The 17,624-nt window shown below is 43.6% G+C and overlaps 3 protein-coding genes across 5 annotated transcripts in view; 2 read left to right on the top strand and 1 right to left on the bottom strand.

The window, feature by feature from the left end:
* Window positions 1–2,786, bottom strand: part of CNST (consortin, connexin sorting protein) — a 46,149-nt gene extending 43,363 nt beyond the window's left edge. The window contains exons 1-2 of the mRNA XM_072332487.1: window positions 2,571–2,786; window positions 302–412 (exon numbers count right to left, since the gene is read on the bottom strand). The gene's annotated coding sequence lies outside the window, so the exon portion shown is untranslated. The remainder of the gene's footprint in view (window positions 1–301; window positions 413–2,570) is intronic.
* On the top strand, window positions 2,756–10,851 carry TFB2M (transcription factor B2, mitochondrial). The gene is made up of 8 exons (XM_072332488.1): window positions 2,756–3,141; window positions 3,976–4,064; window positions 4,837–4,990; window positions 5,381–5,529; window positions 7,020–7,109; window positions 7,822–7,884; window positions 8,339–8,490; window positions 9,810–10,851. The coding sequence occupies exons 1-8, from the start codon at window positions 2,847–2,849 to the stop codon at window positions 9,994–9,996; spliced, it is 1,179 nt and encodes a 392-aa protein (XP_072188589.1). The 5' UTR covers window positions 2,756–2,846; the 3' UTR covers window positions 9,997–10,851.
* A 4,044-nt stretch (window positions 10,852–14,895) lies between these two features.
* SMYD3 (SET and MYND domain containing 3) overlaps window positions 14,896–17,624 on the top strand; it is a 362,105-nt gene continuing 359,376 nt past the window's right edge. For 2 of the 3 annotated variants that reach the window (XR_011903028.1, XM_072331271.1), the window contains exon 1: window positions 14,896–15,151. Coding sequence is in view for 1 of the 3 variants with exons in the window: in XM_072331271.1 (XP_072187372.1) it covers window positions 14,988–15,151 (164 nt within the window). In the remaining 2 variants the exon portion in view is untranslated. The remainder of the gene's footprint in view (window positions 15,152–17,624) is intronic. The other variant, XM_072331274.1, reaches the window with a different exon arrangement.

Below are 17,624 nucleotides of genomic sequence, written 5' to 3'. Positions count from 1 at the left end.
GATTCCTCCTTTATTTCAAGAAACAATAATCAGGAGGAAACAATTTCAGAGCAACCAACAATGATCTGAAATTACAAAGACATATGGCCCTATGACGTAAGCCTGTACATACAAATATTTGTTTGTGGTAATAGCTAGATTAGAAAATAGAAGCCGTGTGATCAGCTGTTAACTTACAAATAACCCCAGCTTGATTGTTCAGATGTCTCTGGGATATACATTCATACATAGTGTATTAATACATAGTGTATTAAACTACTTTCTGCATTGTAATTTTAAATGAGAGATGTACAAAGCTTACCATTTTCCTAAGGATTCAATGGTTTTTCAAGGATGACGACCAGGTCAGAAAGAGGTAGTCACGTCGTCCTCTACGCATGCAAGGTTTGGTATATTTATATAGGGTAGGCTCCTTTATGGGGGGGAAAAAAAAAGACAATCATAAATGTATAATGTAGCGATCTGAGGTCAAAAGTTGGCAAGTAATATGTTAAGTTAAATGAAAATATGAAGAAAAAGAAATAGTTTCCAGTATGCGAAGAATGTCAGGGCATAGCTTGGAGCCTCACTTAGCAAACACTTGATCTCAATGACTCTGAACAGCCCATTCAAAGAAGACCCTAATGCTCCCATATGATCTGAATCATAAAAACATCTGTGTTGATAAAGACCTTCGAAGTCATCAAGTCCAGCCATCAGCCTGACCTATGGGATCCCAAACCGTGACCCTCAGAGTCACATCCACACATCTCTTAAATGCCTGCAGGGATGAGGACTCCTGCACCTCCCTGGACAGTCCTTTCTAATGCCTGGCCACTCTTTGAAGAAATTCTTCCTGATACGCAGGCTAACCCTCCCCTGGTGCAACCTGAGGTCACTGACTCATGCCCTGTCGTTGGTCACCTGAGGAACGAGACCAGCACCCTCCTTGCTGTGACCTCCTTTCAGGCAGCTGTAGGGAGCTCTGAGGTCTTCTCTCAGCCCCCTCGGCTTCAGATTTAAACAGCCCCACTTCATCTCGCTGCTCTTTGTAGATCTTGTTTTCTAGTCCCTTTCTCACTATTCTCTGCACACGCTCCAGCAACTCAGTGTCCCTTCTGTAGGGACCAAAAGCAACATCCGAGCTGTGGTCTCACAGGTAATGTGTACAAAGGGACAGCTTGACTGGCAATAGATTTTTCCAGCAGTCTTTATGTAGTCTCTGAAGCTATGGCATAAAAATGATGGTATAGTAACTACAGCAAGCCATAGCTTACCATAAAACTTCAACAAGACATACTGAATTAGGCCACTGCTAACCACACTGTCTAGGAAAACACAAGTTCCCTTTGATGTTCCGAAAGACCTACAAACTACAAAATTAACAGACTAATTAGTAAGAGAGGAAAAAAAGCTATTTAAAACACAAAGTCCAGTTGAAAAATGGATCGAAGTCTATCCCATCATCCCGTCTATTTCCCTTCAGGAAAACTATTCAATAGTACTCAGTACAAACAGCAGAGTATGTAAAAATAAACTGCAGACGGGAAGAAGCGCTGCAGTCGGCAAAGGGTCTGCAGGCTTCACCCATCTCAGCCCCTGGGTGCACATCTGGCATACAGAAGATAGGAAAACCACATCTCTGTGTCCCAAGCTCCGTGGGATGGAGATATGTCAAAAAGAATGACGCTTCGTTCAGTAAGAGGATGAGTGTTCATTTCTTATTTTACCAATAGGGAAATGAGATACGTGAAGACACAGAACTCGCACACAGTCACACAGCATGTGTATTTGTGAACCACTGATCCGAAGATCTCTCTGTTCCGCCGTGGCAGATCCCTGTCACCTCCTGCACAACCCACATGTAATGGGGGATCCTCACGGTGTCTTGCACGGTCGCCCACCTGCCCCCAGGTGAAGGCGGGACGCCATGAGTCCCACTGAACGCACGTACATTTTTAGGGTATCATTTGGGAAACGCCGACAGGTCAGCACGGCGGATGAGCACCTCCGGCACTGCCCAGAGCGCGGGCAGCGAGCGGGAAGGCCGCCCCGGGGCCGTGCTCAGCAGCGCTGCGGCGCACCTGCTGCGGGATCCGGGCTGACAGCTGAGCTGCGGCCATCAACGAGCGCCAAGAACGTCGAGACGAGCTCAAGCGAAAGACGCAGCTCCTGGGACGGACACACACACACACACACACACACGCACGGACACAAACAAACGCGCGCATCACATGCACCGCAGAAGCCCCCCGGCCACAGCCACGCACCGGGAACGGGCCACCCCGATCCCGCAGCCGGCGGGGCTGCCCTGCCCAGCATCTCTCCGGGGGAGGCGCGGGGCTCCGCTGTGCTCCGCTGTGCTCCGCTGGGCCCCGCGCACCCCGCGCACGCCCGGCGGCGGCCTCCCTGCTTTCCGTCCTGTCTCCGGGTGGCCGTGCGGGGCTCCGCGGCGGCTCCCGCGCTGCCCTCTCCCGCACGGGGCGATCCGGCTGCTCCCCCCGCCCTCGGCGACGCGCGGCTCTCGCCGCTCCCGGTCCGTCTGTCCGCCTGTCTGCTCCTCCTCCCGGGGACGAGCCCCCCCAGCTCACCTCGTCTCGGCTGCGGCTCAGGCGCCCGCTGAGGGCGGCGAGGACCGGTCGCTCGGCATAGCGCGGTGTGCGTACGCGTGTCGGGAAGCGGGGGGATCCGCTCTCTCTCCGCGTCGCTCGGCAGCTGCCACCGTAGAGAAGACGGCGGCCGGGAGGACCTCTCGCCGACGATAGAGCGGAAGGGCGCTAGAGAGGCCGGCCTGAGGCGGAAGTGACGCTCTCCGTTGCCGCGGAGATCGCGGCCGGGGCTGGGAGCGCGGCCGGCGGCGGGGCGCCATGCGGGCAGGCCGGGCTCTGCCGGGCGCGGCGGGCTGCGGCCGCCTCCTCGTGGCGGGGCTGCGGCCGCTGCTGGGCGGGCCGGGGCCGTGCGGGGTGACGGTACGGCGGGCCGCGGGGCGATGGCCGAGCCCGGGCCTGCGGGTGCCGCAGGCGGCCGAGGTGGAGAGGCTGGTCCTGCGGGCCAGCGGCCCCTGCGGCCGCTTTATCGCCTGCCCGCAGCTGGCGCGCACCGTGCAGCGCTGCCTGCAGGCCGGCTCCGGCCCGCAGCCCGTCGTGCTGGAGTGCGCGCCCGGTAAGCTTCCCGACCGTCCAGCCCGGGTCGCCCTGAGGCTTAGCGTGCAACGGTGACCTTGCGGGGTCAGTGCGGGCCGCGGGAGAGGAGCGGGGACCCGCCGCTCCCTGCCCGGTTCCCGCGTGTGTTCCTCTGGTGCCGTTCCGGGGCGGGCAGTGTGGGAGGCCGAGTTGCTCGTGCGGTGTAGGTGCGGCATTTGGGTTGTGCAGAGCTTTGGGGGGGAGCGTGAGTGTTTGCCTGAGGCTCGAGTCACTGATGTTAAGCAGTTTCCTATCAAGTAGGGATTGAAATCCTACTCTGGGTGATGCGTTGCGTCTTTTAAGCTGCCTCTGCATAGCCGCAGACTGCGGGCCCTTCACAGAGCTCAGGCTCTGCAGTTACCTGATGGTTTTACACTTGCAAATCTGGTCAGCCCTCCCATCTCCTTACAGGGGGGACATGAGGAGCTCTTCAGAGAGTTGTGATGTCCCTGTTCATTGCAGGGGAGCTGGACTAGGTGGCCTTCAGAGATCCTTTCCAACTCTAAGGATTCTTTGATTCTCTTTTGCCCATATGAATAATGTGGGGGAGGTTTCAAAGTGTGTTTCAGTTGCAAAAGAAAAAGCAAGGGAAAAACTTGAGATAGACCTGTTGTCATAGTGTAATGCAGTGATTAATCAGAGGAAGGCTACATGAAAATGTGTTTTCTAGTTCTTTTGGAGCACGCTTAGGTAACGTGAGCTATCTCCATAATGAAGGTGACATGCTCCAGGAGCTGTATTAAGAAACACACATGGAAAATCACTCAAAAGATAATATGCTTTTTTTCTTCTTCTTCTTTTTTTGTCCTTTCAGGTCCTGGAGTCTTGACCCGGACTCTGCTCAATGCAGGTCTCAGAGTGGTAGCTCTAGAAAGTCACCCAGCTTTCCTTTCCAAACTACAGGTATGTATCTGATATGGCATCCCGTCTCTAAGACCCAAGAGGGAAGACATGAACTTAGAAATGCGTAGTAACTGTTGAATCAAAAAGGAACTAGCTAGCAATCATTACTTGAAACGTCTGAAATGATGCTGAGTGCTATTAAGTACTGTTTGGTTTTACATTGCACATTCAGTAACAGTCTATTTTATAACCAGTTCATCTGACATCTTGTGTATGTATGAACTCATTCAAGTTCATCGTCCCTCTGTGAATAGTTCCGTATATAAATTAGAGGCTAACATCAAAATCCTGCTTAAGCAGAATGTCTGTATGTGGCATTCAAAAAATCTATGAAGGTAACATTGGTTATTCTCATTATCTCACAGTATTATTTTAGTCTGTTGTCCTGCTGTTGGCTGGCAATACTGGAACCCAGACAGGTGTTGCCTCTTCATATTTGGTGTTGCGTGGTCTCAAATTGCGTGGTCTCAAAGGCACAGAGGCTTAGAATTTGCACTGCGTGGATTGTGTTACAATAGAGATGAGCAAGCTAAGACTTTCACCCATTTTATGTGCACTGAAGTCATATTTTATATATGATTCTCTGCATGTATGAAGATTTCAGTATTGAACTGCTAAATGTAGTGGTTTGTGCAGATACTTATTACTTGTCTGCGGATAGTTCTAAAGCTCCAGTTGAGCAGCACTTGAGTAATTTTTTGTCTGGGCTGAGTATTCAGTAAGGCAGCTCACTGCATCCACATCTCTTCAACTGAAACTTAATTTGGTTTAGTCCTTAGAGAATAGCCTGGATGGACAATTAAAGGTAATTTACGGTGATTTCTTCAGACTGGATCCTTTGGTTACTGGAGCAGTGCAACCTCCTGCTGTGTGTTCTGACAAACTTTTTGAGGCCATGGGTATAGCAGCAGTTCCTTGGACAGCAGGTACGTGTTACAAATAGATTTGAAGGGTACACAGGCGTTTTGGCAAGATCTTTGGGATGTGCTTGAGATACCTGTCCTGTTTGAACATACTTGTTGGATTTGTGGATGTTGTTTATTCACTTCCTAATTTTCAGTTTTATTTAGTCAGGTTCTTTATAGCTTCAAGGAATGGCAAAATGAAGTCTCAGTCCTTTGTCATAATAAGGATTTAGTCTAACGCTGACAGGGCTTAGCTTTGAATAAAGCTCGAATTTGATTCGTTCTTGAATAAAATGAGCAGACAGATCTTTTTTCCCCCTTATTGTGTTATAAGCTACACGTTAGTATTAATGAGATTGTCCAGTACCTGTTGTGAAATTTTAAAGGCGCTTTTCCACACTCTTGAAACAGATGTACCTGTGAAAATTTTTGGGATCTTTCCGCAAAGAAAGGAGAGGAACACGCTTTGGAGACTACTTTTTATCCTGTATGAATGCAGTTCAATATACAGATATGGAAGAGTAGAACTCAACGTCTTTATAAGCGAAAAAGAATATAAGGTATGTGCAAGAGATTTGAAAGGTAGTAGAAAATAAGTGGTGCTTTGGGGAGCATCAAAACGTTACATAGTCAACCTTTATGCTGGGGAATTCTTTTTCCTGGCAGAAGTTTTTAAATCTTGTCTGTTTCCTACTTGTTGTCCTTATGAATTTACAACACACACGCAGAAAAAAAGGGAAGGTCTGTTGTCATTTAACCATAAATCCTTCAAATGTGAAGGGTTGGTCCGTGTGAGGGATATGCAGCAGCAGGGAGTTGCTTTCTGTTGTAACTTCTTCGGTGCTGACAGCCTTTGGTGCTTTTGCAACAAAATGTTTTGCAAGTTGCAGCTAGTAGCCAATGAAGAGGGACTTCAAAGGACCTCTTGAAGGGGATACAGAATTACTAGATAGCAAACGGAATTTCACTTCCTCTTGAGCTGACTTCAGTACTGAAAGAAATTGAGTCGAAGTGTGAATGATTTTTAATTGGAGTTGTGGACACTAAGCTGGAGAGTAGCTTTCTTGGTTATGTATTCGTAATTGGTGCTGTCCCAGTCTTTCAGCACTGTACTTCTAGTTTGAGGCTACTTTTTATGAAGCAGGTTCATAAAGCACTAAACTTTGATTACCTTGAGGTAAGGAAAGACTTTGAGGAGTGCCTACACAGGCTGTATTCTGTTTAACAACCTTCTGGAAAAAAAATTGAAGTCTTGAGTATATTTATCTGCAAAATGACAGATTGGATACTGCTGAAACACCAGCCTGTTATCTTTCTAATGACCAGACTTCTGAGCAAAGAATTATCAGTCTTAAATGAGTTTTGAGAGCCAAAGTAAGAGTGGTGAGAACCTTCCTTTAGTGGGCTCCTCTGGTTCTCTTCTGTATTTTTTTCTTGGAGGGGGAGCTGATTGTGTGTCAGAGCTCTCTAAATATTTTATGAGAAGTTAAATCTCTCTGTTATGGCTTCTTTCTTTGACCTGTTTGAACATAATCATGAGAGTGTTCTTTTTGTGGTGGGTTTTGCTTTTTAACACTAAGTGTTGTCAAATCTGTGCTGCTGTAATATCAGAATGACTGCAAGCTGCTTAATGGCCAGCTTGTCTTACTGTGTATTTTATCGGGAATATTCTCCTACCAGTGTGAAAGAACTCAAGCTGTAAACTCCACCTCTGTTGCCGTTTTAAAGCAAACTATGATCCCTGTTTCTCCTCTGTTTGAAACTTGACTGTGCTTTGCAAGGAGCCAGGAAGTACAAGCTGGAAATTCCTACACAGCTCAGTTATCCAAATAATTACTACAGAGAAATACTTGGACTGCCAGAATGGTTTCTAATGGTGCTTTCTAGTAAGACATACTAAAATAGCGCAGATTTGAGGCCTAATGTAATTGGAATTTTAGATTTAACTCTGAAGTTCTTGCCACTTGTTAAAATGGCAGGGATTTGACTTAGATGAGGAAGCGATCTTGTTTTTCGAAATAAAAGTGCTCTTTCTTTGTATTTTTGTTAGGTATTAACAGCAAAGCCTGGGGAAATGAGAACTTACCAGGCACTTTCTGTGCTTTGGCAAGTGGGATGTGACATTCAGCTACTGCACATGGTAAGGTTTCTGTACTGACTGAGCATGATTTAATGCTACGATTGTGTATACAGAAAGGAATTTGTACCTTTTTTTGCTACTGTAAACTAACAGGAAGCTAATTTGACTGTTAGATTACAGAATCGCAGAATCACAGAATGACCCAGGTTGGAAGGGACCTCAAGGATCATGTAGTTCCAACCCCCCTGCCTAGCAGGGCCACCAAACATACGCCTTTACTAGATCAGGTTGCCCAGAGCCCTGTCCAACCTGGTCTTGAACACCTCCAAGGACGGGGCATCCACAACCTCCCTGGGCAGCCTGTTCCAGGACCTAACCACTCTCCTAGTAAAGAACTTCCCCCTAACATCCAACCTAAATCTTCCCTCTTTTAACTTAAAACCATTTCCCCTTGTCCTGCTATTATCAGCCCTTTCGAAGAGTTTACTCCCCTCCTGGGAGTAAGTTCCCTTCAGGTATTGAAAGGCTGATTAGTCTGAGAACTACTGAAGACCAGGGTCATAACACTTGGGGAGCTTAAGGACCTGTTGTATAGGCGTGTACTGCTCTTACACTGTCTTCCTTGAATATCCTTATAGTTGATTCTGGAGTGAAGCTGTTGAATAAAGTTGAAAATGGAGTACATTTCTACTTTGCTAGGATTGATGATAAATGTGTTTCTAAATTGTCACAAAGCACTTCAATTCCGTAATGTGTTTGCTCCCTCTCTAAGGAACCCTGGTCATCTTTTCTAACTAATCTGAAAAATGGGCGACTGGCAATTCCAAGGAGCACGGTAAGAGCTTGGTTTTGCTTTTTCTTTTACAGACTCAGCTAAACCGCTTCGTTATAAGTTAAGAGTAACTTTCTGACAGATCACACAGATCTCTTTTGATTGCAAACAGTGTATTTTTTAACAAGTGTTAACAGGTGTCCTAGTTAAAAGTCACAGGTGCCATGTGGGTGCATCAGAAGTGTTGTCTGTATCCACTACAAAAATTAAATCTTTATTCTTGTTTCTTAAGTTGTAGCGTATCTGTTTGCTTTCTCACGTCCTTTCTTGTAAAGCTATTTTAGTTACAGACTGAAATGTGATAGCCTTGCCATCCAGTGGAATTACCTTGCTATGGCTTCTAAAATTCCTTCACAAACGTTACTGCTGGTACAGATGAAGCGCTTTATCTAAGATGAAGACAGACGTTGTCTTAAAAGTGAGTTATTTTCAGCGACTTGTTTTGTTTTTCTTGCAGAGGCTGCCAAATGACCATTTATGTTTGGTACGACTGACTCCCCAGCCAAACCTATTTACGGGGGGCTTGAAGCCCGCTAATTCAGCTACCTTTATTTTCATGGTGAAGCAGTGTCTTACTAAGCCCAGGTCTAAGCTTTTTGATAGACTAAAGTAAGTATGGAAGAAATACTGTTTTTATACGCTTTCTGTTTTTTTATGCGTACCTGAAATAGAACCTCTTTATTAATTATCTTCACATAGAATAGAAAATTTCATATTTCCAGCCCCAAATACACTATTTTAGGTACTGTTTCTGATCTTCGCTCACAATTTTGAGGCTTGGCAAGAAGGTAGACAAGTATATAGAGTACAGATTTGCATTAAGTGTCTGTACTTCAAATGCCAGTGAGCTCATATATCTGCAGGAAACCTTCGTTCTGTTTAGACATAGTAAAATGTCAAGATTTTGCAAGTATAGAAATTAAAAAGCTGCAGAAGAGGTTTGGATTAGCATTGCTTTGGTGTTTCTTATAATGAAATTAGCCGAAGGTTATTGAAGGTTGCGTAGGGATGTCCTCAAATGGCTTTCTGTCATTGAATTAAAAAATCAGTTTTTAGAGTTAATTGCCAGTTATGCAGATCTCTAATTATTCCCTTGGATACAACATTGGAGCTTTGTTTTATGGTCACTAGATTTCTGCTGCCTGCTTGCACTCTCTAAAGAATTGGCTTTGTTTGTTGATGGAACCAACATGTCTCACTAGTTGATAGGGGTGTATAGATATAAGTTTCTAGATAGCTTTTTTTGTTTATCCCCCACAACACCTAATAAATTCTAGTAACTCATTTAGCAAAGACAAGTGCAAAAAGCTATAACGGGTTTCCTTCTTAAAGCTCAGTGATGTACCTGTTTTCCCCTCCGTCTTCCAGCCAGGAAGTGAAGCTAATCTTGAAGGCTCTTAATGTGCATCTTCTGTATATTTAAATACCTTTTATTGTCTGGGAAATAATTAATGTGTATACACATTTTATAAAAGGTCTAGTTTTCATATAAATGACGTGGAAACAGTTTATAGATCTGTTTATATATAGAAGAAAATACCTGGGAGGTGTAAGACACACTAAATCACGCTACACCAAAGCACATCCTTGAAAATAACGTTGGATTTCATTTCCCAGACATTCAAAAGTAACTCCCTTTTTTTCTGTAATGCCTGTTGCTGATTTGAGCAGCTTGAGGTAGAGGTGGGTTACGTGGTCTGATGTTCTCTGTCCGCTGGGTGCTTTATTTGTTATTTGCATGTTGTCATAGCAGGAGTTTCTCTCTGTTGGCAGAGTGGATTGAAAATAACTTGTGTTATGGGAAGAAACTATTAACTTCTTGAAGCTGTGGAAGGAAGAAATTGATCTTCAGATTCTTCTTCTTGCTCTTTAATTTTTCACAGGAACAAGTGCTCCTTTGTGATCATCTTTTGCTCTATTTCTTTCAGTTCATGGAGCTTGGACAATGCTGCCAAATTATTGAAAGCTCTAGAAATTCCCAAATACGTTGAGACGGGTAATGTATACCCAGAGGACTACAAGCGGCTGTTTTGTGGTTTGCAAAACTCCAGTGTGTTCGCTGAAAGCTGGTTCCATGATGAGGTCTTGGAAAGTATAAGGAACATAAACTTGTGAATCTAGAGCTGCTGTCTTTTGGAAGATCATCGTTGCTTCTGGAAGATTACTGTGATAAGAAATGATTTGAATAAAATCGAGGTATTATTAGCTAGATGATTTCCTGTCCAAACAGGAAAATAAACTTAGCAAGTGAAAAGAGCCCTTCTATACGTGATGAAACTATGAGATTTACAGCTAATTTGGCCACAATCCTATCCAGAATGGACAAACTTTGCATCTTCTCCAGGAGCATATCGGTGACCTGCTGCTTTTGGATGTGCCACTTAAACTGAACTTAGTACTATGCTACTGTGTCTTTACAGCACTTGAAAAAACTAACAGACCAAACAGTGATGTGTGTGGTTTGTATTTTAGAGCGTGTGATTGGAATGCTCTTTCCCACATCCCCAATATATACGGGTCTGTATAACCACTGAATCCCTTCATCATCTTCTCTGAAAACCTTGCAGTCTAAAATAATATCTTAAAGCGTGAGTGGTGGGCTAGTAAATGCAAGGTAGTGACAGCATGGTAAGACATCAACAGAGTTTTGGGTAAAATTGTTGTATTTATGGTTGGATAGAACAAAATAGCATTTTTTTTTTTTCTTTTGAAAACTTGAAATGACTGAACACTGGGTGGTCTGTTCTAGTTCAGCATATGCAAACACCTGTATAAAGATGGGCTTTATCTTATTTTTGGTCTGAAATCCAACTCACCAGTTCATTCAGTGTTGTAGTTGGGAAAAAGGATTTTCTGAACTGCAACCTTTGCAATATAAATTTGTTTCATATGTATTATGTGTATATAAAACCTTACTTTAAGATGATGTGCTATTAAAATTGTCTTTTTAGCTACACTCTTCTATACAGCAACTTGTTTCTTATTCCTTTTATTGTCTTGACACGTAATTTTTCTGTTCTTTTCTGACGGTGTTGACAGGCTGTACTGGCTCCATTTTCTCCATTTTTCTCCTCTGGGAGGCTGAGTGAATGAAGTACTTTTTCATGGTGCTATCTACAGGATTTGGACAACAACAATGGAAGCAAGGCTAACAGAGAATTGTATTTCTTAAGTAAAGTTGGATGCAGATGTGACAGGCGTTCACTTCTTTTTAGAGCTCTGAAAGCCTTTTCCTCCTGCAGCTCTTGATGCAGAAGGAAAATAGATTTCAAGGGTCTTCAGTTCATTCTCCTAGCTAGGCTGCTAGTCAGTACTGCGCTATCCCAATTTCAGCTATGTGTTTTAAGCTGCTGTCTTGTGTCATGTTGGTATGATGAAACTAATGGAAAGGCTGAGGCTTCATTTGCATTCTGTTTCAGAGCAGTGTTGCTGTTATGATGTAGATTTTCAAGATCTATGGCTTTTTTTTTCCAGGTTAGATATCTTAATATGCAGTTGAGATAAGTTGCGTTATGAATTGACTTCAACAGAAGCGATTGTACCTCTTATCAGTTTCAGTAGGTGGTAACTGTCTTATCTACTGGTTAACAGGAATGCAGAGTCTCCTGAGCTGATGTTTATTTTTGTTTCAATGAATAAGATGTTTGTACCTTAGTGCAGCAGCATAGCAGGGAACATATTCCATCTGTAAAATATAGATAACGGTGGTCTTACATAAACTTATTGAATGTCTTGAACCTTAACTGAAAAAAAGAAAATTATTCGCTGTGATTTTTCTTTTCTTTTCTCTTTTTTTTAGTGCTGTAGACCAATAGCCTTTACTGAGCCACTCAGCAACTGTTCAGCAATTTATAGGCAATATTTTCACTATTCATTTTTTGAGTTTTCTGATTGAATACCTTAAAAGTTCAAACTACTTCTTGATATCAAGAGGTTAAATCATGTTTTTGAGCTTATCAATGTACACAATAGTCTTGGATTTATTGTTTTCTATATTCTTCCATGTGAAGATGAAATTTCACTTCTAGTGTCTGTAGAGACAGCGGTGAACAGTTTTCTCTCTGAGCTTCTAATGAACTCCAGAGATGGTTTCCCATCTCTGTAAGTGCTTTACTTTGTGAGTTCACACGCCTGAGATGGTGAGTCATAAATAGTTTTAAATTTGCACCTGTGTTGGGAAATGTTGCACAGTTCTGTTTTATGTAGTTTTATAAATACAAAATAATAGGTTTAAAAGTCACATTAGTTAACTGTTAGCTTTTTGGGGAGGATCTACTTCTTCCTACGTGTTGCTTTCTTTGAATTCATGATCTTTGAGTTGATGGTTACAACATACATACACAATACTTAGGTGAAGGTCAGGTATTTCCAGGAGGTGTAGTGTGAATTTTCTTTATTAGGTTTTTATATCCTTGAACTTCTAAAACATGAGACATCTATCCAGTGCAACCATTTTAAGCATTGCCTCCGCTCTTCTACTACTAGAGGAGTAGACGAAGGACTTTTCACATACCATGGTAAGACATCAATGTACAGTTTTTATATTGATTGACACTTAAAGGGTAGTAAGCCCTTCCTAGCTCCCCATTTGTGCTGTCCACCTGCCTGTAGAGAAAATCTCAGGACTGTAATTGCTTAAGGTTTTTCTACTTAACTATATTGAAATTTCAGCACACACAAATTCAGACAGAAAGAAGCTTAGTTCTAATGCCATCCAGCTAATGAGAAATGTTGATGTTTGGACTTAAGATCAGTCAAGTTGGATTTGACAGTAGCTCACTTTTGATCGAGAAGAAGGGTTTCTGACCTTGTTCTGGTTAACACAGAAGGTGATGTGAAAAGGAGTTGGTAAGGTGGAATGTGTATATACTGGCTACTAGGCTTGTTCAGCATTGGAGATCTTAATTACAGCTTGGGCTTCCAGGTGATAACGTTGATAGTGATAAAAGCATCAACATCAAATTCCAGGAATAGGTTGCTGATGTAATTTAAGAAGTGTACATGTGATAGGAAGAAGCTGAAGTTTCCTGAGAAGTACGCTGAATTAATTTTTCTGGCATGCTAAGCACAATCTATTGGGCTGTAGACTGAAAACTCCGTCTAGGTTTTGCAAACCTTTAATTAACAAAGCTGCCCCTTTCTTCTATGAGAACGGACAGAATGGGAATAACAAGTGGCTTTTCCAACAAGGACAGCAAGTCTGTGGGAGGTATTTATTCACTCATGCTGTATCCTGGTTCAATAGTTATTGCGTCTTTCCTTGTTTGCTGTTTTACAGGTCATTGCTAAAAATAGACACCTGCTGTCCTCAGCTGATAGATCACAAGGCACAGCAAGCATAGGAAATCTAGATGAAATTAGGTGTAGCTAAAGTACAGCAAATAGGACAGCCAATTGCTCATCAAGTAATCAAGACTTTAACACTCAGATAAAACACTAAGTAGACTATCAGCATTATCTGTTCACTTAACACTTCTGTGCAGAGTTTGGTATGATTCATAAGCTTGAATGTATTGGAAGTTATCTTTCCAGGCTGGCAGCTCCTGGTAACAATCCTGAAGCAATGTATTGTCTTAGTCTTGGTTTACTGGGTATTATTTTTATAGTGAAGGCAAACATCTGACCTCACCATTAGCAGTAGCGTTCCCCTGTTTTCAGCTGCAGTGTAGTAGACACATGCAAAGACTTCTCTGCTGCAGAATCACACTCTGAAGGTAAGAGGAAGCCACCAGCCACTTTGATTTGGCTTGATTTTAGGTTGATCTCCAGCAAGTGATCCATAAATCAACTCAGGAATATTCAGCCATTTGTACTAGAACTGCTTAAATTAGAATGATCAGGTTTCAAAGGTTTGCAGTGCTGAACGGAGGGTTTTGGGAAGACTTTACTAATAACATTTCATGATTCCTGCCAGAAATTGCAGGATAAAACAATCAAAAGGCCCATGTAACTCATTCTTCTCTGTAAAAATGGGAGATTACAGTTTTTTGTGTAACCGTGCTGTGAAATATTTTATCATATGAAGTACACTTACAACTTTTTGCTAAGAAATTAGGTGGAGATGAGCTTCAGAAGCCTGTGCTTTCATCTGAAGGAAGTGAATGTGTTTGAGGCAGGGAAGGTTCAAGTAAAAGTGGAAACACTGCAAGGTTCATAATGGAGGTAATCAGTCTGCCTGTGAGTAGGATTTATTATGGATTTGTGCTAAAAGTGCTTCTGCAATGAGGATGGTTTTCTTTCTTTTTTTAAATATTATACTTCAGAATAAGTTTTTAACCAGTTACACAACATTAGACAGAGAGAGACATCATCAGGAGATTCTTGTGTTCATAAAAGATCTGTCTGTGCTTGCAGGCATTCAACTAATCTGATATTTACTCCGTACCTTTAGTGATAACCAGCTTTTCAGCCCATTCCTGCAGATGTTGACATATCCATCACTGCATCAGTAAAAACATTCATGCTCTGTTTCAGAACATACCTATGCTACAGAATGTCAATTACTACTCTCTCATCTTATCAATTGAAATGCAGATCAAAGTTCCTTAGCTGCTGTAGTTTATTTCAGTGTATGGTTTATGCCAAAGTAATGAGAGTCCCTTTTCTTCAATTACTCACCCTCGGGTTTCTGCTACAGGAGCTGTGCTGTGTGTGTTATGGGGTGTCTGAGGGAAAAAACCCAAGCTGGAAAACAGGGAAATAATGAAAAATACATCTTGCATGTTCAAATTAACTCCTTCCTGAGTGCACTTCCTCTGTTCGTTGTTCATAAGCCTTGAAGTTTGTTCTTTACTTTGGTTAACCAGCCACTTCTTAACTTTATCCATCCAAGAGGTAGAAACGAGCTTCTGTTATTACTGTTCTTGTTTGTTGTGGGTTTGGGTGACACCTGTTTACAAACTCCATAGAACAGCCTGTACAAGGAAACGTGGAAGCCCACACCGCCCGCTGCCCCCGACGGCTCCTCGCCCCGCGCGCTGCCAACGTCATCAGCAGACCGACGAGGAAGCAGCCAGAGGGCGCCCACTGTTAAGATGGCGGCGGCAGCGCCGGGTCACATGGTACGGGCAGGATCCCCCTCCTCTCGGTGACGGCGCGGCGGCGGGATGGAGGTGGCCGCGCTGGAGCGCTTCCTCAGCCCGGGCAAGGGCAGCGGGCTCCGCTCCCGCCGGCAGGTGCGGCCCGGAGAGCTGCTCTACCGAGCCGAGCCCTTCGCCTACGTGGTGACCAAGGAGCAGCTGGGCGGCGTGTGCGAGCACTGCTTGCAGAGGTACGAACGGGCACGGGAAGGCGGCAGAGCCATCGTGTGCTGTCCCGCCTTCATGGGGGCGGGACGGAGGAGTCTCGTGTGGCGGGTGTCGAGCTTCCGTACCGCCTCCACTGCGTGCACGGTGCTCGTCTGTATTTATGAGAGTGGTGTCAGTTTAAATTAAGAGGTTAATTAGAAGTGAAGGATACTAAAATAATTTCTCACTGTTCTTGCGTATTCTTGCATGTTCTGGCTGCTTACAAGGGTGGATAGCGATAGGATAAGGGGGAATGGTCTTAAACTGAGCCAGGGGAGGTTTAGGTGGATGTTAGGAGGAAGATTTTCACTCAGGGTGGTGACGCACTGGCACAGGTTGCTCAAGGAAGCTGTGGATGCCCCATCCCTGGAGGCATTCAAGGCCAGGCTGGATGTGGCTCTGGGCAGCCTGGTCTGGTGGTTGGCAACGCTGCACATAGCAGGGGGGTTGAAACCAGATGATCGTTGTGGTCCTTTTCAACCCGGGTCATCCTGTGATTCTTGCAGATAACTCGCCTTGTGCGCAATTTGTACTTTTTATTGCGATCTTTAGGTGGCAGCACAGGAACGCAATTAAAATAAAACAAACAAAAAAACCCCTTTTTTGTTTTCCTCTAGAAAATGACTTTGCATTTATCAATCTCATACTATACAATCTTTATACTATGAAGAGCAATTCCATGCTGACTTCTGTCTCTGTTGTGGTCTAACTCTGTAGGTGGCTGAGCACCACACAGTCATTCACATGTTCCCTCCCCTTCCCAGTGGGATCTGGGAGAGAATAACAAAAAAAAGCCAAAGTAGAACTCGTGGGCTGAGACGAAACTGTCTACTAAGGCAGAGAAAAGAAAAATGATAATAATTATGACAATTTATATATTATTATTTTGAATAGTCCCTTTTGTTTAATCTTATGGCTTATTAGAATCAGCTTTCTATAGCTGATCAGATTAGAGGACATTGCTTATTGCTTCTTGATTTAACAAACTAACCGTAAGTCAGTACTGGCTTTTGATGTAGGAAGACATAACATTGCCAAGTTTGTCTCCATGCACATATTTATCCTCCCTGAGTTTAATATGTTTGGCTTGATGGTTCTGGTTTGCTTGGGTTGTGAAACCTTCACATGGATTTCAAAGATTTTCCTTATCTAAGAAGTGAATGCAGATGTGGCATCTCAGTGCTTGGTGAAATTTCCTTCCTTTGTGTATTTAATTAATCGTTGCTGATTGACTTCTCCCCAAGATGTGTGGTACCGATGGCACTGCTTAGTCTGATCTTCAGATTTTGTATTAAATCTATACCCAGTCTGTTATAGAAGTTGGCTTAGAAGGCAAAAACCCCCCACGTTTCTGTGATGTGTAATATTATCACAACAATCCACTGTGAGAAAACCATGAAGATGATCAGAGGGCTGGAGCATCTCTCCTATGAGGACAAGCTGAAAGAGCTGGGGCTGTTCAGCCTGGAGAAGAGGAGGCTCCCAGGAGACCTCATAGCAGCCTTCCAGTACCTGAAGGAGGCCTACAGGAAAGCTGGGGAGGGACTTTTTATGAGGGCATGTGGTGACAGGATGAGGGGAAATGGCTTTAAACTGGAAGAGGGTAGATTTACACTAGGTTTAGATTTTAGGAAGAAATTTTTTACTGTGAGAGTGGTGAGATGCACTGGAACAGGTTGCCCAGCAAGGTTGTGAATATCCCCTCCCTGGAAGCATTTGAGGCTAGAAGAAGATAGAAATTTAGCACAGTTTCACTGATGCATGAGGCCATAACACCTGAAATGCCTACAGATTGATGAAAGTAGTTTTTGGAGAGCACTGTTTAATGTAGAGATAACTTTGAGACTCTGCTAGCTTCTTGAAAACAGGCTCTTGGCTCGCCATGTGTTTTTGCTTAGCTCCCTCAGCAACCTTCATCAAATCACCTTCAGGGTGGCCAGGGAGTTTCCCGTGCTCCTGTTCAAACATGTCCTGTGGGCTGCCTTTTTCTTGTCTTCATTGTTTTGGTTTGATTTGGTTTTCCACCTCTTAGAGATGTGGTCTGGGGATGTCATTTGTGTTCAGTTTGCTGTAAACCCTCCCTTCCTTTTGGCAGTGTTTCAGTACTTGCTGCCCACATCCCTCTCTCCACCTCCAGTTCCAAGGCTGTTGTGATTGCCTTCTGCTGCCAACCTGGCTTGGATCCTGTCCATAATATAAGATTAGAAATAGGAAATGGAGAGGCGTTATTAAAAATAAATTTGACTAGATTAATCATTTATTGCTGTGTCCATCATTCATGGAAAATCAAAATTCAAGCTTAGATGCGCTTTAAAAGTCCATAAAGATCTTGATGTTGTGATTCTGTGAGTATAGTTTTCATGCTTATACAGATCTATAATTTCAAAGCTGTGTAAAAATTGTTTTGTCAAGCCATGGCTCAGTTTACATTGTGGTCTTGTGAACTCTTCTGAGTTC

Source organism: Excalfactoria chinensis, chromosome 3 (genome assembly GCF_039878825.1).
Source record: "Excalfactoria chinensis isolate bCotChi1 chromosome 3, bCotChi1.hap2, whole genome shotgun sequence".
Taxonomy (NCBI): domain Eukaryota; kingdom Metazoa; phylum Chordata; class Aves; order Galliformes; family Phasianidae; genus Excalfactoria; species Excalfactoria chinensis.
The sequence above is the reverse complement of the archived record's forward strand: the minus strand, read 5'-3'. Positions and strand labels throughout refer to the sequence as shown.

Coding starts and splice junctions, on each gene's coding strand:
- TFB2M (XM_072332488.1), top strand. CDS start 2,847: ATGCGGGCAGGCCGGGCTCTGCCGGGCGCGGCGGGCTGCGGCCGCCTC. Junction 4,065..4,836: donor CTTTCCTTTCCAAACTACAG/GTATGTATCTGA, acceptor AATTTGGTTTAG/TCCTTAGAGAATAGCCTGGA. Junction 5,530..7,019: donor TAAGCGAAAAAGAATATAAG/GTATGTGCAAGA, acceptor TATTTTTGTTAG/GTATTAACAGCAAAGCCTGG.